The sequence below is a fragment of the Bos mutus genome, chromosome 10 (assembly GCF_027580195.1).
Source record: "Bos mutus isolate GX-2022 chromosome 10, NWIPB_WYAK_1.1, whole genome shotgun sequence".
Taxonomy (NCBI): Eukaryota; Metazoa; Chordata; class Mammalia; order Artiodactyla; family Bovidae; genus Bos; species Bos mutus.
The window spans coordinates 58466915-58489526 of record NC_091626.1 but is presented as its reverse complement, the minus strand read 5'-3'; the positions used below and the strand labels follow the sequence as shown (position 1 = coordinate 58489526).

Sequence of the window (22612 nt, the reverse complement as noted above, 5' to 3'; positions counted from 1 at the left end):
GTATGGTTTTACATTATTAACTCCCCTACCCCCTCCAAAATTGCTGTGCTTCTTTGAGTTATTTACGTGTCATCACAAGTGGAATATATTCTGTTTGGGTGAAACAGTGAATTTTCCTTCCTCATTACATTTCCTTGTAAGTCATTAATATTTTGAGAACATTTTAGAGAGAAGAAAATACAAATTAGTTATAACCTTCCTCATTTAGTTTTTAGATTGAAGATTAGAATAACCTGTAAGATAACTACTTCATTAATTCATTGTGCTTGGGAATATTTTTAGGGTATTAAACTTATTTCTAATCATTCATGTAGCTGATTTTATTGCCACAAAGTGTGTTAAAATTTTCACATGTCTCTATTTCTTTGACAGTTTCTTAAGTAGCATAGAAAATATGTCTTCTCTAACTTTAAATTCTAGGGCTTCCTTGGTAGCTCAGTTGTTAGAGAATATGCCTACAATGCCAGAGACCCCGGTTCAATTCCTGGGTTGGGAAAATCCACTGAAGAAGGGATAGGCTACCCACTCCAATATTCTTGAGCTTCTCTTGTGGCTCAGCTGGTAAAGAATCTACCTGCAGTGCAAGAGACCTGGGTTTGATCTCTGGGTTGGGAAGATCCCCTGGAGAAGGGAAAAGCTACCCATGCCAGTATTCTGGCCTGGAGAATTCTAATACAATTGCTACTTTTAGGATTATTAAACATCATTTTTTTTAAGAAATTAAGCTAAAAAGAATTGTTATGAAAAATAAGAGTTTGAATCAAATAAAGAATGTACAGTATGCCTGAGTTATTAGAAGTTCAGTTAATGAATGAGGCTCATACTTGAAATAAACAATTATATAATCATATGTAACTAAATTATTTTTGTTGCATTGTTAGAGAAGTACAGTAAAAATGAATTTCTCTTAATTTTTAATGTTTAGCAAATTTTAAAAGCTTGTATTGAACAAGTGAAAAAGTATCCAGAATTCTATACTCTCCATGAGGTCACCAGCTTAATGGGATTCTTCCCATTCAGAATAGAGATGGGATTCAAGTTAGAAAAAACTCTTCTCGCATTGGTAAGTTTTGCCATATGAAAATAAAAATAAACATATTTTTGTCTGAAATATTTATATTTCACATAGAAACATAATTTAAATATATTTCAGTATTTATGCTTAAATTTTGAGCAGTAGCAAGATGTAATTTTTAAAGTATGCGATACATATGTGTCCCCTTTTATTGTATGGCTACAAGTATTTGATGTTTTAAAAATTATTACTACCAACTTTATTTCTTGATTTTCTTAGTTTCTACCTTTTTTAATGTTCCTGAATACAAGCAAAAAGCCTCTTTAAAGGATTTTACTCACAATCATATTGGAAGTATGTGTGTGGAGAAGATATCTTCTCTTACACCAGGTTTTGACTTGTACTGAATAAAATGAGAGGTTAGAATTTAAAGTGACAGAGAAAATTCCATGGCATCCTTATCTTGGATCCTTTTTTTAAAACACATATATGGTGATTGTCAAGTAAAAACATGAAAGTCTTGTCTTAAGAAGGCTCTAAATTTGATAATTTGCATTTAGTAGAATGAAGAATTTTAAGTTTAATGAAACGATACTTCAGGAAAAAAATACATCACGATTTTTCTATAAAACATTCATTTTTTTCTTATTTAGGGAAGTGTAAAATATGTGAAAACAGTATTTCCCTCAATGCCTGCAAAGTTGCAGCTGTCAAAAGATACCATACCAGCCATTGAAACACCAGAACAAATAGCTGCAGCTATGCATTATGTAAGTAGTAAGATGGTTTGGGATCTTCCTTAAAACTTTATGAGGTAATCTTTTTTACCTCATAAAGTACATGTAAACTGATTGTTCTAAAGTATCCTTTCTTAATTTCTCCCTTCTTCTCATTACTTAGTCAAAGTTTCCAAAAGTATAATCAAGTAACAAGTCTTACGTTGTTTTTCAGGACATTAGTGAAGACCCAAATGCAGAGAAGCTTGTTGCAAGATACCACCCTCAGATAGCTTTAACTAGTCAGTCATTATTTACCTTATTAAATAATCACGGACCAAGCTACAAGGAACAGTGGGAAATTCCAGTGTGTATTCAAGTAATACCTGTTGCAGGTGTGTGATTTGCCACATCAAGTAATGCTTTCAAAAGAGGAGTTCAAACAGTTGTTTTTAAGCTCTCTAAATACAGGTGGTCATTTGTCAAATACAAAAAGCTTAAGTTTTGATTTAAGGTTGATATAAATTTGACAATTATGTTCAGGAGAACTTTTTATTACATAGTGCTGCTCTAGAATTGACTCTCATAAGTGAGTTATTAGATCTCTAGGACCTGTATGCATGCTAGGTTTGTGAGAAGTAGAGAAAAAAATTATAGTTTAGGGTGGCCAGAAGCATATGAAATGGGAAAGGTTCTTCTGTCTTTCACTGAAATGAAAGGAATGTAATATTTTATTAGACAGTCTCAAATGGATTGGTTTCTAGGGCTTGTTTACTTACCTATTATTGGAATTCAGATTTAAAGTAAGTCTATACTTATAAACATAGTCTCTCTCTTGATGGTAAAATTAATATTTACACATGAATTCTGTATAAAATATTTTTTCCTTTCTGTTTTTGTTCATATGTAATAGATTTTTGTATCTTCTAGAATTAATATTCTTATATGTAATAGCACAGTTCTAGTAAATGAAGGACTGTGTCTAAAAATAAAACTACAAGTTAGGGTTAAATATGAAATATTCTCTGGTAACCATTTTATCACTTTTTGAAAGTATAACTCAAGAGTAACTGAGTAATAATGACAGTAAAAGCATAATATTAATAATAACAGAAAATCCTCTAAAAACTTATTAGAAACAGAACATATTTTTTTGCCAGTAAGAATTTCTTGCCTTTACATCTCTAAGAGTCTTTGAATTTCTTCATGTTCAAGGCACATGTATGGGACATGTGCTTCCACTTTCCTATCCTGTGTCTCTCTGTTTAGTAATTCTTCTGTTGTACATCCTATATTGTTTTATTTTTTTATGACTACTACAAATTAATCACTCCTATTCTTTTTCTGTTTTAAGGTTCAAAACCAATTAAAGTAATTTATATTAATTCACCACTTCCCCAAAAGAAAATGACAATGAGAGAGAGAAATCAAATCTTCCATGAAGTTCCTTTAAAATTCATGATGTCCAAAAATACATCTGTTCCAGTGTCTGCAGTATTTATGGACAAACCAGAAGAATATATATCTGAAATGGATGTATGTAACACTTTATTTTTTTTTTCCTTAAGAGAATGTACTTGTTTATCCTTTTAAAGTGTAATGTTTTACTACAAGTCTCTAAATCTGGTAATTAAAAATATAAACGTTAGATTAAAAGTTAAAGTTGAACCCCTGGTGGATCTAGACTTTAGACAGCTATTTAACCTCCTTCAGCCTCAGTTTTCTTCTATTATGGAAGAAGGATGATAAAAATTACTGCTTCATAAAATTACTGTCAGGATTAAATTTGATATTTATACATAAAATGTTGAGCACAGCCTTTAGTAGTATTTATATACTAAGAACTCAGTAATGGCGGTCAGTGTGGTAATGGTTTTATTTAATTGGTTTCATTAGTATTCAATAGTTTTTAGGTATGAAAAGGATCAGATGAGTTTGATGCAGAAAGTATTTAGCAGAATTGTTAATCCTTATTAGTATATACTTATTATCTATGTGACCTTAGGCAAACTATATAATCTGTGTCTAGTTTGCTTATCTATAAGATGGATATCATGATAACCTGGGCTTCCCAGGTGACTCAGTGATAAAGAATCTGCCTGCCGCTGCAGAAGACACAGGTTCGATCCCTGAGCAGGAAAGATCCTCTGGAGGAGGAAAATGGCATCCCACTCCAATATTCTTCCCAGGATAATCCCATGAACAGAGGAGCCTGGTGGGCTACAGTCTATGGTGTCACAAAGAATCAGACACAACTGAGCATGTAGGCATGCATAATGATAACCTAACTTGTAGAATTATTTGAGATTAAATGAGTTAATGCATCTAAAGCATTTAGAACAGTGCTTGGCATTTCATAAATACTAACCTTTATTATTTTGTGTATTGTAAAATATTTTCCCATGATTATTAGAGTAAGACATTCTATTTTACAAAACTTTTATTTATTTATCCCGCAAATATTTATTGAGCAGATACTATTGCATGCACTGATACAACAGTAAATAAAAATGAAGCCTCTTTTTTCTCAGAATTTACATCAGTGTCAGGACACATAATTAAAACTGTATCAAAAACAAATATTAATAAATGCTATGCATAAAAATGGAGCAGGTTAGGGAAAAGAGATGAGAATAGGATTCATGATCAGGAACACTTTTCCAAGGACAGGAAATATGAAAAAAGACTTGAATAAAATGAGAGAGCAAGCCAGATTAGAAAATAAAATAGGAAAATGTAGTTCTTATTTACACATAAGAACTCATACTATTTTAAGAATATTGACCTTTTGTTTTTCACATTGGCCTATGTATTTTTTGGTTTACTATTTGCCTTTCAATGTTTTTATGATGTGTATGTCATAAAGCACTTCCAACCTTTCTTAAGTTTTTATAGGTTGTTTTCTGTTTTGTTTTACATTTTAAAATCTACCTAAAACTTACATTGGTATGAGATGAATGTCAGTAACAAGTACTATGAAAAAAATGAAGTAGGTTAAGAGGGATAAAAAATGACGGAGTAACTTCTTTCAGTAATGGCAGGCCAGATAATTTGGACCATCCATTACTGATGTCAATTGAAAAACACTGTACTTATTATATAAATTTATTTCTTAGAATCATCAAAGACCTAACAAGATAAGGGGAACATATAGGACTGAGATAGTAAAGAAAACTGGAATCCAGGTTGGTAAGCCTGTCACGTAGGGTAATTTTTGCCCTAATGATATTTGCCAGTTCTAAAGAGGCAACAGAAAATGTGCTTTTTGGCAGCATCACAGGACCAGTCACTTTTCCACCATGAGCTTGGACCCTGCAGGGCTGTACCCCAGGAATAAGGATGAACCAGAAATAAATTGGCTTTCTCATAGATTGTATCCTGGGTTTTCAGGCCTTGAACTTGGGTTCAGATGCTTTTGGATTGCTGGTATCTCCAGATACCTAGCAAAAGCAAGTGAAAATAATTCTTAGAGGGACAGAATGACATTTTGAGCTCCATATTATTTCTACAAATAACTTTCAAATATAGCATCCAGAAAGCATTTAAAGATAACTAGACACTGAAGGAGACTGGATGCTCTGAGCAAGAACCATCACAAACAATGATTTGAAAAAGACCTAAGTTAAAAAAATTTTAGTGAAAAATATATCAAGTACAGTTAAGAATTCTGTAAAGATGGTTATTAGCACATTAGGTAAAACTGATAAGAGAATTAATAAACTGAAGTTGGGTCTGAAATAACTGTTTTTAATGAAACACAAACAACGAAAAGAAAATATGGAGAATAGGGCACAAGGTATAGAGAATATAGTGAGAATGTCCAACATCAGTATACTTTGACCCAAAAGGAAGGTATGAAAGAGAGAAAGGGACAAAACCATACTTGGAGACAAAAACTACTCTTAAAAGCCACCAAAGAACCAAAAGGCACATTGCCTGTAAAGGACTGAGAGTTTGACTGGCAAATAACTTCTAAACAACAATGGAAGCCAGGAGACTTGTGGGGACAGTATATTGTGGTGGGAGAAAATAGCCAGTGAAATATCCTTAAATAATAAAAAATTAAGTAAAGATATTTTCAGGTATTAATAAAAGCTGCATTTGCTACTCGCAAACCCCCACTAATGGATGTTCTTTGTTGTGGTGGTTAGTTGCTAAGTCATGTCCAACTCTTTGCAGCCCTCTGAACTGTAGCCCTCAAGGCTCCTCTGTCCATGTGATTTCCCAAGTAAGAATACTAGAGTGGGTTTCCATTTCTTTCTCTGGGGGATCTTCCCAACCCAGGGATCGAACTCACATCTGCTACATTGGCAGGCAGATTCTTTACCACTAAGCCACCAGGGAAGCCTGGATATTCTTTAAGCACAAGGAAAATAATCTCAGATGGAAAGAGGATAGTGAAAGATGTGAAAATAAATGAAGATAATGTGGATGGACTCTAATTTGTAGGTGAGTGCAGGGACACTCAGGATCTCAACGTAGTTTTGAGATGACGTGGGCCCTAAGAACTCGAGAAACTAACAAACAAAAGTTCCTTCCGAGACAGAAGCCTTCACTCGGGAAAAATCATTAGTGGTAAAGTCTCTATTGAGCAGAACAAGACATTAAAGGTAAAGGAAAAATAAGTTTTCAGACAGTTGTGGTAGAGGGGAAAAGAGGAAGCAGATAGTAGAATGTACTAAAGATTTTATATGCACACACGAACAAAAACCAACCTTCATACACAGATACATATCTAGTGGTAACAATGAAACATGGGCTTAGAGCCATGAGTCTATGAATGCTGTCCTGGGACAGTCCCACACAGGATTGTTATCCTACAGGTAACAATCTAAACAGATAAACCCATCTCAATTAAACATGAGAAGCGAAAGAGGATTGTTGATGGAAGTTCTTACAAAGTTATTAGAGGAAAAAAAGATGATTGCTGTAACATTTCTACAGTCAGAAATAGTAAGAAAAAGATGTACCAACAGAACAGAGGAAAGCTAATATGTTCATCCTTTGTTCTAGAATTCTCACTTCTAGAAATGTAGCTCAAAGGTGCACTAGGAAAAGAATGAAATGTTTGTGCAGGATATTCATATCAGCTCTAAGGTATTTATTGGAAACAGTCCTCATGTCCCTTAATAGGGTATTAATTAAATAAACTGTACATCTTCAGTAGCCTACTATGCAACAATTATAGGCACACATTGCTTTACTGCACTTCAGAGATGCTGTTTTGGGTTTTTACAAATGGAAGGTTTCTGGTAACCCTGCATCAGGTAGGTCACTCATTGCCGTTTTCCAACAGCATTTTCTCACTTCATGTCACTGTGATACATTTTGGTAATTCTTGAATATTTCAAAATAATTATATTTGTTATGGTGATCTGTGATTTTTGACGTTACTGTTACAACTTGCTGAAGGCTCAGATGATTGTTAGCACTTTTTAGCAGTGAAGTATTTCTTGATTAAGATGTATATACTTTTAAAGACATAAAGTCATTGCACACTTAATAGACTATAATGTAAATATATCTTTATATACCCTGGGAAACAAACAAAAAATTGTGTGAGTCACTTTTTTGGTGATATTTGCTTTATTGGGGAGGTTTAGAACTGAAATATACAATATCTCCAAAGTATGCCTATAAAAAGAATCAGAAAGCTCTAGGTATGCAACTATAATGTGATATCCAATATATATTAAGTGAAAATGGTCATTCAGATAATTTAGTGACCAAAAATTTATATCATGTTCAGAAAGAATTGCCAAAAAATCTTAAATTTCATTTAACAATCACATTGTTAGTAATGATATTGCTGTTCTTACTTTGAACGTATTAGATAGTATGATAAAACACACAAGTACTTATGTTTGTATTAGATACCAAGAATTGTAGCATAGGAGGTACAAATGCCAATCAAAGAAGCAAAAATCTTATAATAAAACTGCAATTGTGTAAAAAAGATGCTTGAAGGTTTTCCCGTTGACCCGAGATGTGTTAGCTTGACTGTCACAAAAAACAACTCTGCAGTAGCTGGAAACATATGAAATATGTTAAAATCCATGAATTTAAAATAATATCTTTTTAAAAGAGTGTTAGTCACCTTCAGAGGATGCTAGTGTATCATTATTCTGAAAACTTTTAAAATTTCAAATATCTGTCTTTTCCAGTACAAACTGTATTTCACGGTAATGCTAGAATTTTACTGTTACCATTTTGCAGCTTCTAGGTGATTGTGAAAACATTAGTCAGTCAGTCGAGTTCGACTCTTTGCAATCCCATGGGCCGTAGCCCACCAGAATTCTGTCTGTGGCATTCTCTAGGAAAGAATACTGGAGTGGGTAGTCATTCCCTTCTCCAGGGGATCTTCCTGACCCAGGGATTGAACCCTGGTCTCCTGTATTGCAGGCATATTCTTTACCTTCTGAGCCACCAGAGAAGACCTTGCAACTCCTAATGAGATAGTTAATCTAGGCAGTGATCATCATCAATGACTGCTAAAATCATTAAAAGATCAGTAAGGAATTTTGATAGAATAGGTTGTTGACAGTTGATGAAGCAACAGAACAATTGTAGTATCACAAGAAGAAAGATAACCAAACATCATTAGCCTCCTGATTGAAGTGGGAGGTATACTTTACCACATACAACATATGAAGATTTTTTAAAAATGTGCCTGAATCTGATTAAGCTACTAGATCATTTAATAGGAAATGTAGGGGAAGCATGTGTTCAATGATATCATGGGGATGCAAAATCCAGAATGTGGAAAATTCCACAGGATAACTGATCTAGTTTCTTCTACAAATATCTGGTGGATATCGGAATTGGCAGAGAGTAAGGGAGAGGTGTGACTGAGCGACTGAACTGAATTGAACTGAAGGGAGAGTTGTTGACAAAGAAAATTGAGAGACATCGACCAAATGTAGAGTCAGGATCTTGGTGGGATCCTTATTCCAATAAACAGTTGTAAAAAGAAATGTATCAGACTAGAAAATTTTAACACCGATTAGGTATTTCATGACATTAAGGAAGTGTTAATTTTATTGATATAATTAATATGTTTAACAGAATTCTTTTATAAGCACATATTTATAGATAAATACCATTTTTAATTTTACCCAAATTTGTTCTGTCAGGAATGATAGCATTGTTTTTCAGTTCATTAATTTTGGTTTTATATTTATGAAATTTCATTATTTTGAATATATTATCCTTCACCTATTTCTTGAAAAGGCTATGAATGATATTTCTGATTTTTAATAATTGTTCTCATTTTTGTTGCTTTTTAAATAATCAGTAATTATCTCTCTAATTTCTTCTTTTATCCAACAGTTTGGGCAGTTTTAAATTTCCAAGTGCTTGCATTTATTATTGTTTGTTGACTTTTTGCTTAATGATTTCTAATTTTATTTCCTTCTAAACAGTCAGACCTTAGTAGATTCTGCTTTGTACTTTATTGATATTTTCTTTGTGTATTAATTTGTAGTCCGTCTTTGGAAATACCCCTTCGATCCTTGGGCGGGAAAAGGTATATCTTTGTAGTCTATGTGTATGTTTTCAGTCATTCATGTATCTTTGTTTCAGTTATTAAATATTCATATTTTCTACATCCCTTTCTTTACTTAGAAATAGTGTATCATTGACCAAGTACAGTTGTTTCTTTCAAATTTTTCTTTTATTTTTCAGTTTTGACAATTTTAATGTTATTTGGCATGTCACAAATCAATCTATTCATCATGGATTTCATCTTTTTCCTTTTAGGTTTTTTTTTTTTTTTTTAATTCAGTCAAGCCATGTGGCTTGTGGCTTGTGGAATGTTAGTTCCCTGACCAGGGATTGAACCCATGCCCTTGACAATGGTAGTACAGAGTCCTAACCCCTGGACTGTCTAGGAATTTCCTGGACTTCATCTTTTGTTCAACATAGGATTCCTTTTTCTATCCAATGCTTTTTGCATTGACTTTTCTCTAACACTTAATATTGTTAATCCTTTATTTCTTGATGTCATGTCCCATTGTTTCTCCTTAACCCTGTTTGTGTAAGAATGCCTCACGTAAACAGTGTATAGCTTTATTTTATTTTTTTTACTAAATGTGGTATTGTTTAATGAGAAACTACTATGATTGACTATACCAAGAAATTTTCTATATATAATTGCACTTTTAATGCTTAGAACAAACCTAAGATGATGACCCTATTATCATTATTTTACTGATGAGGAAATTGAGTTTCAGAGAGGTGATTTACACAGATAGATCTTACTCACTGCCTGAGGCTGTCAGAGTATTTTTCTCTCAAATCCTAAGCTGTAAGACAATTTCATGGTGTTTATCCAAAATACTCTGCCAGACTAAGGAGAAATTTTGCTACTTGACAAGACAGTTTATTCCTGAATAAATTAAAACTGTCTGGAGTTCTTCCACGACTAAAACAGTACGTAAAAACTATAACCTTCAATGGCCTCATGTCCCAAGATACAGTAAAACCATTTCCTATCCATTTTTCCTCATACTGCTGAGAGTTGTTTTCCCTGAGTGGATGTGTGAAAAAAGGTACTGATTGATGTTAGAGGCTGGTGACTCTTCCACAGTTGCAGTTTCCTTAGAGTGGCAAGAGGCTTTCTTCCTGGTCACCTAAGTCCCTGCGAGAGCATATAAAGTGTGTGTGAAGGGAAATCCACTGCCTTCCTGTTTGGCCTCACATTTCTTCTTTGAGGTCCTACCTGTTTTTGATTAGTGGGAATACCTCTTGAGATGTAGTAGTTCACAAGTATTTCCCGTTTCCTGTGGTATAGCAACTTGGAAATTTTTTCTGTGTTTTGTCAACATTTCATTGGGAGGATAAGGGTAATAGTTGCCAATACTCTGTCAAAGCAAGAACTTTTCAAAACCATTCGACTTTTCTTTCTCCTTTTAAAGAGTATGAACTATGTCTGTGATGGGTCACTGATAGGTGAGGGGTGGCCTAGAATTGTTGCTAATAGTTTGCCAATATATTTTCTTAAGATATCTTATGAAGTTAACGAGTGCCGAAAAATTGAGACCCTAGAAAATTTGGATCTGGAGTTTGATGATGATGTCACAGAACTTGAAACTTTTGGAGCAACCACCACCAAACCATCAAAGTCACCAAGTCCAGCAAGTACCTCCACAGTAGCCCCCATGACAGATACACTCACAGCCCCCAGCATAGCAGACACATCTGAGGCACCAACTTCACCAGACATTTCTGCTCATTCTAGAAGCTTATCTCAGATTCTGATGGAACAGTTGCAGAAGGAGAAACAGCTGGTGACTGGTATGATAGACAGTGGCCCTGAAGAGTCCAAAAATAAAGATGATCAGAGATTTATACCATGTGGTGAAAAGGTATCAAATTCTGACAAGCCTTTGGTGCAAGATAGTGACTTGAAAACATCTGATCCCTTACAATTAGAAAGTTCTATGGAAATTGAAACCTCTAGTAAAAATGATATGGCCACTGAAATGGAGAGTGTTGATGAAAGAGTAAATGTTCTAGAGAACACAGACACTAATTCAAAGGAAAAGACTGTTACATCAGAAGCAGCGAACACTGAAGATGTAGTTCTTGACAGTAGTGATACAGATGAAGACTGTTTAATCATTGATATGGAGTGTCAAAGTAATAGTCATGGAAAGACAGCTGAAGTGGGTTCTAATTTAAGTTCTAAACCAGCTAGCCTAAATTCTTCCTCAGGACAGACTTCTACAGGAAACCAGACCAATAGTACTTGTCCTGAAGAGTCATGTGTTTTAAAAAAACCTATCAAACGAGTATATAAAAAGTTTGATCCAGTTGGAGAAATTTTAAAAATGCAGGATGAACTCTTAAAACCAATTTCCAGAAAAATACCTGAATTGCCCTTAATGAATTCGGAAAACTCTAAACAGCCTCCTATTTCTGAGCAGCCTTCTGCTCCATCAGATGCCTGTAGCTGGCCAAAGTCTATCTGGCCTTCTGCCTTTCAGAAGCCAAAAGGACGTAAGTAAATATTTACAAAGAATTTTATAGTAACTGTTTTGCCTGTTCCTTGTCCTTAGGTTTTTTCCCCCTCATTCCCCTCCCTTCTCTTTGTAATAAAGTTTATGATCTTTACATAGTCATTGATGGTTCATTTTGATTGGAAAATGGACTATCATTGACTGTGTAAAAACCTTCACTCCAAAAACACACCCACAGTTGTATGGCTTTTTGTAACCTGTGTTTATTCAACATTTACAATGGCCAGTAAGCTATAGATAATGTGGTTTGCCGAATGATGAAGGGGAAGTGTGTCAAAAATCACGATAAATGTGTATTAATCTAAATTTACTTATTCTTGATGTTATAATGCAGTTTTGTACTTTTTCATTTTGTAAAATAGATACATGGCTGCACCTCAGGTCTGTCTCTATTATGAATAACACTAGTTTTTAAAACTTTTACTTTTTAAAACTTTTTTACTTCAGACATTGTCTCACTGATATATTTGTGAGGGTAGTAGAATAAAAGGAAGAGAACCTTAAAGCTTTGATTTCAGCTCTTGCTGGAGTTACAGTTGAAGTAAACAGAAATGCTAATAGTGTAATGGTCAGAGGAAATAGAAAGCTGGTAGTTCAATTGTTTTATCTTGGATTATGATGGATAAAGGGCTAATGTAGTTTAAAATAAAAATGATGAATATAATTATTTTTAAAGGATTGCCATATGAACTTCAGGACTATGTTGAAGATACATCAGAATATGTAGCTCCTCAGGAAGGAAATTTTGTTTATAAGCTGTTTAGCCTGCAAGACCTGTTGTTACTTGTGCGATGCAGCGTCCAGAGGATAGAGACCAGACCACGTTCTAAAAAACGGAAGAAAATCAGAAGAGTAAGTTGTTACCTGGGGAGTTGGGATATCGTAGCATAAGTAGGTGGGCAGCAAATATTGAACATGCCATTGTGATGAAGTTTGATTTTAAGTTATTGATCTTTCTTAGAGTAGTTTTTTCAGGTTGAGATTTTTTTAGTAAAATACTAAAAACACTTTTAATAAAGTTTAGTTGAATGTAATAATCATGAATGCTGATAACTTGTGTGGACTATATATAAACTTTGTGAAAAACAGCACCATTATAGACTTGACCTAGACTGGCTCATATGTTCCAGCTTTCTCTGTGATTTTGGATTTTCCTTTATTGGCCCCTTTCTTTCTTTCTTTAAGAATCTTTTTGAGTTATTTTAGAAGTTTACATTTTGAAAGGTGGGCGTTCATGAACATTTGAGGATGTCTTCCCAGGCTTGATAGAAGACTAAATGTCTTTTCTTTTTCCCCTATTGTTTCTTTGGGGATTTGGTATAAATATTTTTCTTAAAGTTTTTGCTACACTTTGAGTAGTTGATTCTTTTGGCAGTTTGTTATATTTGATATTTTAAGTTCTCTTTCAGGTTAGTTCGATTTTTGTGTATGTAACCAATGAATTTAGGTAAAGAGGAGTTTTTATGGTATAAATGATTATGTAAGAAATAATGAAGTCTCTCCTTTGTTTCTTAATAAGACTTTTTCTGGTGTGTCCATTTTATCATAGTTCACTTTTTCTTCCTTCGTTTTCCTTTCTTCTTCCATCCTTCCTTCTTACCTTCCCCTCTTCTTTCCTCCTCCTGCTTTCCTTTCTTCCTTCTTTTTTTCCCTCTCTTCCTCCTTTTCTTTTTATTGTATTTTTTTTTTTTAATGTTTTTGGCCATCCTATGAGGCATGTGGGATGTTAGTTCCCCAACTAGGGATTGAACCCACACCTCCTACATTGGAAGTCCCAGTTCCTTCCTTTTTTGATAATCTGTTTCTTGCTATTTAACCTGCCACCCATTAAGAATGCTGAGTGATCACTGTAGAATGTCAGTGTGTTTGGGGTTAAGGAACTGTGATGTTCCAGCATTGACCCTTGTGGATCAAGTCTCTGACTACTACTTTTATCATATTAAGGTGTAACTGAATTTTAAAAAAGAAGAGGAAAAGAGAAGTTCTCATAATTGGTACTCATCACTGGTTCAGACTTGAAATTTTAGAAACCAGCTGGTTTTGAATTAAATGTATGGTGGAGAGTTTTTTAAAAGAGAACATAGGGAACGACAAAATGCTATAGGTCTGATTTTAGTCTCCTTTTCTATAAATACAAGTATCCTCTGTATTAAAAGATTTTATTTAGTAATTTTTTTCCTGTCTCATCTGTACTTAACTGTGATGAAGTTAATAGCCATAGCATGCACATGTTGAATACATCCAGCGTCAGTGCTTTGGATTGTATTTTCAAGATTTTATTTCATTCGTTCTTACCTGCTATCTGATTATTTGGAGGCTAACATCATTTCTGTGAGCCCATACCACTCTGCACTGACCTACCAGCTTATAACAGTGAGATAACCTGTTAAGGACATTGTCATTCACTTGACCAAAGTGAAATTTGTAAAACCTTATAGGAGAGTATTCACTCTTCATCAAAATATATCAAAACCACCAAAGAATAGCTAAATAGAAGCCTTCTGTTTCTCATTATGTCAAACCCTGAGTATAATTTTAAAATTTTCAGCAAATACTTATTTTATATATCATTATATGTAATAGTTTAGTATACATATTATAAATTCCTTAGTAGAATGTGTTCCCTTCGGAATCATATCCTAGTCATCTGTTTTTCTCAAATGTTTTGTTCCATAGAAATTCAATAAACAAATATTGAATAAGTGAGAAAAAATTGAGACATGAGGACAGAGGAGGGTGTTAGGGAAGGGAAATTGAGGCACTAGTTAAAATTTTGAAGTGGTAGTATTTGAACTCCAGTTAGGTAAAAATGCATCCTCATTAACATTTCCTTCTTAAAAACCAACTGGTTTAGACCAAGTTTTAAAACACTCAGAAGTCTCTTCAACTTCTGCTATTCAAGAACCTCATTTCTTCTTTTTTGTTTTCCCTTTGTTTCTTCAATTCTCTGTTACTGTAGTTGAGATTTTAGTTTCCAGTATCATTTATTTTTTCTCATCAAGATTCTGCTTAATCTTGTACAACAGAGGGGAACCTAGAACAGCAGCCACTCTCAATTGATGAAAAAGAGGCTAATTTGGAACACAAGATGAAGCTAGAACTTACTGAGTTCTACATGTAGTTGTGAAATCCAGACCAAATACCTCTGAATGATTTATTATTATATTATTGTCTGTCTTGGTTAACCAGATGTCCTAAGAGTGATATTCTGAAGGGATTAAAAAACTTAGATCTAGTTATCTTGAAGTTTATATTGGCATTGTCGGTCCAGAGAAAAGTATCCTGAAGGTGCTTGAATCTTAGGAAACAACAGAAATGTGCCTATTGGGATACTACCTATGTCACTATCCTAGTGACAGGATACTAGCCATGAAATATTTCGGAATGTATGTAAAAGTTTGGAAGGTTTATGTGATAAATTGGAAGGTAGAAAACCAAGAGAAGCTTTCACTTAGAAGTGAACAATTAAGGGATAAAGAAAACAGTAAGTTTAATTTATATAATTGTAGAACTTTGTACTTAAAATTTCACTTTAATTTTGGAGTACTGACATAAAATATTCAGACTTTTCCTTCCCTTGGCTTCCTGGAGATGGCAGTAGAATACATAAATTAATACCAGATTCAAGACTTAGTTTTGTAGATATGACAGTATTATCAAAGAAAATCCCCCAGAGTACTTTCTTCAGAAAGAGTAATGTTTTTTAATTTGAAAAGAAATCTTGAATTAATTCTATTACCTATTCATGATCCAAAAGAGGATCTTCTTTCTCAATTATTCGTTTTCCAACTCTGCTGTGAACTGGTTATGTGTCCTTGAGCACGTATCTTAACCCTTTGAGCCTTCATTTCTTTATCTCTGGGTTTTATTTGCAACTATAAGCAACCTTAAATGCAGATTACCAATTACTGAAGAAGTATTATACAATTAAGTGATTTTAGCAAGGCAGTCTACTCCAATATTCTTGCCTGGAGAATCCCATGGACACAGGAGCGTAGCAGGCTAGAATCTATAGGGCCACAAAAAGTCAGTCACAACTGAAGCGACTTAGCACACAGCAATAATATTATCCTAATCATAATTTTTTTTTAAATTACAGAGACACTGTAGGGAACTTACTACTCAGACTTTGGCCCCAGGAACAACAGCTTTTTACACGTGTAGAGACTTCATTTTCACCTCAGATTCCACATTTATTTTAAAATAGTTATTCACATGCACATTGAAATTTAAGAAGCACTGCTGTTGAATTTTACAATATTCAAAGGTAATAATGAACCAAAGTTATTGTTCACAGAAGTTTTACTGGATTTGAATTATTCTTTACACCACCATTATGTTCAGATCAGATCAGATCAGTCACTCAGTCGCGTCCGACTCTTTGCAACCCCATGAATCGCAGCACGCCAGGCCTCCCTGTCCATCACCAACTCCCGGAGTTCACTCAGACTCACGTCCATCGAATCAGTGATGCCATCCAGCCATCTCATCCTCTGTCGTCCCCTTCTCCTCCTGCCCCCAATCCCTCCCAGCATCAGAGTCTTTTCCAATGAGTCAACTCTTCACATGAGGTGGCCAAAGTACTGGAGTCTCAGCTTTAGCATCATTCCTTCCAAAGAAAACCCAGGGCTGATCTCCTTCAGAATGGACTGGTTGGATCTCCTTGCAGTCCTAGGGACTCTCAAGAGTCTTCTCCAACACCATAGTTCAAAAGCATCAATTCTTCGATGCTCAGCCTTCTTCACAGTCCAACTCTCACATCCATACATGACCACAGGAAAAACCATAGCCTTGACTAGATGAACCTTTGTTGGCAAAGTAATGTCTCTGCTTTTGAATATGCTCTCTAGGTTGGTCATAACTTTCCTTCCAAGGAGTAAGCGTCTTTTAATTTCATGGCTGCAGTCACCATCTGCAGTGATTTTGGAGCCCCCAAAAATAAAGTCTGACACTGTTTGCACTGTTTCCCCATCTATTTCCCATGAAGTGATGGGACCGGATGCCATGATCTTCGTTTTCTGAATGTTGAGCTTTAAGCCAACTTTTTCACTCTCCACTTTCACTTTCATCAAGAGGCTTTTGAGTTCCTCTTCACTTTCTGCCATAAGGGTAGTGTCATCTGCATATCTGAGGTTATTGATATTTCTCCTGGCAATCTTGTTTCCAGCTTGTGTTTCTTCCAGTCCAGCATTTCTCATGATGTACTCTGCATAAAAGTTAAATAAACAGGGTGACAATATACAGCCTTGACATACTCCTTTTCCTATTTGGAACCAGTCTCTTGTTCCATGTCCAGTTCTAACTGTTGCTTCCTGACCTGCATACAAATTTCTCAAGAGGCAGGTCAGGTGGTCTGGTATTCCCATCTCTTTCAGAATTTTCCACAGTTTATTGTGATCCACACAGTCAAAGGCTTTGGCATAGTCAATAAGGCAGAAATATATGTTTTTCTGGAACTCTCTTGCTTTTTCCATGATCCAGCGGATGTCGGCAATTTGATCTCTGGTTCCTCTGCCTTTTCTAAAACCAGCTTGAACGTCAGGAAGTTCACGGTTCACATACTGCTGAAGCCTGGCTTGGAGAATTTTGAGCATTACTTTACTAGCGTGTGGGATGAATGCAATTGTGTGGTAGTTTGAGCATTCTTTGGCATTGCCTATCTTTGGGATTGGAATGAAAACTGACCTTTTCCAGTCCTGTGGCCACTGCTGAGTTTTCCAAATTTGCTGGCATATTGAGTGCAGCACTTTCACAGCATCATCTTTCAGGATTTGGAATAGCTCAACTGGAATTCTATCACCTCCACTAACTTTGTTCGTAGTGATGCTTTCTAAGGCCCACTTGACTTCACATTCCAGGATGTCTGGCTCTAGGTCAGTGATCACACCATCGTGATTATCTGGATCGTGAAGATCTTTTTTTAGGCCCACTAAATTCGCCAGTTATGAAAATCAGTCATTCTGAAACATTTATGAAGTAGTTTCAAGTACAAAAGTGAATGACAGCTTAGTATAATTTCAGAAGTTGTTCAGTCACTAAGTCATGTCTGATTCTCTGCAACCCCATGGACTGTAGCCCACCAGGCTCTTCTATCCATAGGATTTCCCAAGCAAAAATATTGGAGTGGGTTGCCATTTCCTCCTCCAGGGAATCTTCCTGACCCAGGAATCAAACGTGCAGTACCTGCATCTCCTGTGTTGACAGGCAGATTCTTACCACTGAGCCACCTGGGAAGCCCCAGGGAAGCCCAATCTCACAAGTACTAACTGGGTATATAACTTTAAGTTCCTTAAATCATGTGTTTTTCCCTCTGCAGCTAGAAATGAAGCGACTGCTATTAATATTAGAATTTTCTTTGACAGAAATGAGTTAATATGAGCACAGTGAACATGACTAGCATTATATTATTTTACAGGCATGGATTTTCTTACATCTCATTTAGACTAGTCGTAGGTATAGTCATTTTGCTTAATCTGTACAGTCCTGACCAATAAACGCTAAATGGCTAATTTGTCAAGTACGTAGTGTCTGGAATAAAGTCTTTTGTATTAATGAAGAGAGCAACATCCATGTGTATTAATGTAAGTACTAGTGCTCACACATTCGTAGAATGAAAACAAGCTGCTCAGAGTATTTAAGCCTGAGATGATGTGACTAATGGTTTAAACGGGCAAAAAAAATCATACTTTTTTTTAACCCTCTTGAGAATGATTAGTATGTATTACAGTCATGGCTTCCCAGCTTCTAGTTTTGAACCTTTGGGCAATTATGTAACCCAGGCTTTATTCCAAGTATCCTGTCAGTCATGTTCAGTGACAGAAAGAAAATATGCTTATGTATGGAGAGCTATGTTGATTGTGGTTGGGGGTAGGGGAGGACGGAGAAGGCGATGGCAGCCCACTCCAGTACTCTTGCCTGGAAAATCCCAGGGGCGAAGGAGCCTGGTGGGCTGCGGTCCATGGGGTCGCTAAGAGTCGGACATGACTGAAGCAACTTAGCAGCAGTAGGGGAGGCTCTTGGTTCACGATCTCTTTTTTATCCACCACTGCCCATGTCTACTAAGGGTTCTATCCATATTTCTGCCTGCATCCAACTGTATTTGAAAGGATGAAATAAGATTACCTGAAAGCATTTTGAAAAGTGGCAAAGTTATATAGGCAAACGTATTTACTGTTAATAGTAAATTAATAAAGCCTTATAAGAGTATAACCTTGAATTGCAGCAATTTCCAGTTTATGTACTACCAAAAGTGGAGTATCAAGCTTGTTATGGAGTTGAAGCTCTGACTGAAAGTGAACTCTGTCGCTTATGGACTGAAAGTTTATTGCATTCCAACTCCTCATTTTATGTTGGTAAGTTAAACAAGAGGCTTTGTTCTCCTTTTTAATTCCTTTGTAAATATACACAGTTCAATTCATCTGTAAATTCTATACTTTTAATTTTCACTTTTCTGATTGTATTAGTATTTCTTTCTATTAAAACATTTCTACTGCAGAGTTAAATAGCAGAGTGTGAGTAGTGATTATCATATGTTTTGATTTCTCTGCTACTTCTTTATTAGTTGCATATGAATGTCAATGTAATCATTTTATTTTTAAGATATTTAGGACCCAGAGGGATGGTACAGGGAGGGAGGAGGGTTCAGGATGGGGAACACGTGTATACCTGTGGCAGATTCATGTTGATATATGGCAAAACCAATACAATATTGTAAAGTTAAAAAATAAAAAAAATAGGAGTGTAATGAAAAAATATACATGTGTTTTCTAACAAGCTTCTTTTAAAAGTACTATATAATTGGTTTTAAAATATATTTTTTGAAATTTTCTTAAATTTATGCCATTATTTTTTAAATCTCACATATTATCTTGATGAAAGAGTTTATTTACTTTGTTTTGTTTTTTGTTAGGGGAATAGTTAGGCAGGATCTTAATTTGTGTTGGCTGGGTTCATATACAGTTAACATACTTCACACAAAGGATTACTTGATAATCATTACTGATGTTGTTCCATTCCATTGGAATCCTTACTCCTATACTTCTCAATTCATCCCTTATATTTCACTGCATGCCAGACTTCTCAAGCTGCCCTTCCTTCATGTGATTTCCTTCCTTTGATATCTCAATGCATTGCCTTTTTTTAACCACTTTTACGGTTTGTTGCTTTCTACTTAATTTTTTTTTTTTTTTTACTTAATTGTTTTTTTAAAGCCTGTCCTATCTTCCCATTGGGCTTCTCTTGTGGTTCAGCTGGTAAAGAACCCACCTGCAATGCGGGACACCTGGGTTCGATCCCTGGGTTGGGAAGATCCCCTGGAGAAGAGAAAAGCTACCCACTCCAGTATTCTGGCCTGGAGAATACCATGGACTGTATAGTCCATGGGGTCACAAAGAGTCAGACACGACTGAGCAACTTTCACTTCACTATCTTCCCAGTAGACAATAACTGGTTTAAAGTCAGAGTCTGATGAAACTTTATATTCTTGTAGTACTTAGCATAATTTCTGGTATGTAATTAAGTGTTTATAAGTGTGCTTTTCTTGGTTGATCCAAAAATAGGTCACTCACTTGAAAACCTTTTCTGTATTTTGGTTAATCAATATTTTGTCTTCATGTTTTATGAGAGTATTAATAAGATCATCGATTCACTCTCTCTTCAGTTCAGTTCAGTCGCTCAGTCGTGTCTGACTCTTTGCAACCCCATGAATCGCAGCACGCCAGGCCTCCCTGTCCATCACCAACTCCTGGAGTTCACCCAAACTCATGTGCATCGAGTCGGTGATGCCATCCAGCCATCTCATCCTCTGTCGTCCCCTTCTCCTCCTGCCCCTAATCCCTCCCAGCATCAGAGTCTTTTCCAATGAGTCAACTCTTCACATGAGGTGGCCAAAGTACTGGAGTTTCAGCCTCAGCATCAGTCCTTCCAATGAACACCCAGGACTGATCTCCTTTAGGATAGACTGGTGGGATCTTCTTGCAGTCCAAGGGACTCTCAAGAGTCTTCTCCAACACCACAGTTCAAAAGCATCAATTCTTTGGCACTCAGCTTTCATCACAGTCCAACTCTCACATCATACATGACCACCCTCTCTCTACTTAACCCCAAAAGGAAGTAGCTAAAGATTGGTGGTGCTCTAGCCTCTTCCTGCCTCTTCATATACACTGCCAGAAGTTTGTTGTTGTAGTTTTCAGTCAACAACCACAGTTACAGTGTTCCTCCAAAGACCTGTTGCCATGAAACCCACCAACAGTCTTCATGTAAACTATTTGAAAACAATTGTCAGCCATGTCTGTGTTAGGAGGGGACCGAGCAAAAACTCACTATTGAAATCCTTTTTAAAGTACTAACAGAGAATAGACATTCTTGACTTAAACATTTAAGTTTTTTTTTTAATGTAAAGTTTAACAAATAAAACTACCGTCATTTATATCTATATGATTTACTTCATCAAAACTACAATAGTCACCCCTTAATTGCAGTTTCACTCTGTGGTTTCAGTTATCTTCAACTAGTCAACTGTGGTCTGAAATAGTAAATGAAAGATTCCAGAAATAAGCAAATTGTAAGTTTTAAAAAGCACACCATTTTGTATAGTGCCTGGGATGTGAATCACCCCTTTTCTAGTTTCTCCAGTCCATTAGTCACTTTGTAGTATCCCAGTTATCAGTGCTTATCTTCAGGCAACCCTTTTTTAACTTAACAGCCCCAAAGTGCAAGAGTATGTGATACTGGGAATTTAGATATGCTTAGGAGAAACTGCAGAGTGCTTCCTTTAAGTGAAAAGGTGAAAGTTTTCAGCTTTCTTTTCTTAATTAGGAAAGAAAATTTATATGCAGTGTGGCAAAGATCTGTGGTCAGAATGAATCTTCTGTCTTGAAGTTATGAAGGATAAAGAATTCATGTTTGTTTTGCTGTCAAACTGCAAAACAAACCTCATACTGCAAGGTTATTGTCACAGAGCAGATAAGTATTAATTTAAATGGAAAAGGCATTCAGTTTGTAAGATATTTTGAGAGGAAGGGAAAAACACACCACATTCAGAAATCTTTTATTATAGTATATTGTTAAAATTGGTCTATCTTATAATTAGTTACTGTTGTTGAACTCGTGAAAGTGAAGTCGCTCAGTCGTGTCCGACTCTTTACAACCCCATGGACTGTAGCCTATCAGGCTCCTCCGTCCATGGATTTTCCAGGCAAGAGTGCTGGAGTGGATTGCCATTTCCTTCTCCAGGGGATCTTCCCGACCCAGGAATCGAACCCCAGTCTCATGCATTGCAGGCAGACGCTTTACCATCTGAGCCACCAGGGAAGCCCTGTTAAACTCTTACTGTGCCTAATTTATACATTAAACTTTATTATAGGTATGTATGTGTAGAAAAAAACAGTATATGTAAAGTTTGGTACTATCAGTTTTAGGCATCTACTGGGGGCTCTTAGATTGTATCACCTGTGGATAAGGGGGGACTACTGTACTCTGTAAAGTCATAAGTAATCATTGCCTTACATGCTGTTTATCATCAGTGAATCCTGATAAGCCATTCATTTTGATGTAATGAGGTGGTGTTTTTAGTGTCTTTGACAACTGTTTGGTGAGAAACTTATGTATTCTTATATGATGTGTTTGCTTTGTTTGGGTTTTTTTTTTTTTTATATGGGGTGAATGTTTCAAAATACTATTTTAAAAACATCTGTGAGTTTTGAGGTTTTTTACAATTTTATTTTATTACTCTTTTAATTTAAGAGAAATGTTGCAACAGGAAGGGAGTTTAGGAGAATAGACTCCTAAATAAGTTTTTGCTACAGTTGCATTCAGGAAATAAGATAAAAACAGTAATAGTTTGTCCTCGTGGTGTCTGGTAT

General features: G+C 35.5%; 1 protein-coding gene across 3 annotated transcripts in view; it reads left to right on the top strand.

Moving 5' to 3' along the window:
• Window positions 1–22612, top strand: part of ICE2 (interactor of little elongation complex ELL subunit 2) — a 67132-nt gene that overhangs the window by 22749 nt on the left and 21771 nt on the right. For all 3 annotated transcript variants that reach the window (XM_005903843.3, XM_070377999.1, XM_070377998.1), the window contains exons 6-12: window positions 926–1063; window positions 1669–1785; window positions 1967–2126; window positions 3086–3267; window positions 10734–11730; window positions 12427–12602; window positions 18973–19102. In XM_005903843.3, coding sequence (XP_005903905.1) covers window positions 926–1063; window positions 1669–1785; window positions 1967–2126; window positions 3086–3267; window positions 10734–11730; window positions 12427–12602; window positions 18973–19102 — 1900 coding nt within the window. The remainder of the gene's footprint in view (window positions 1–925; window positions 1064–1668; window positions 1786–1966; window positions 2127–3085; window positions 3268–10733; window positions 11731–12426; window positions 12603–18972; window positions 19103–22612) is intronic.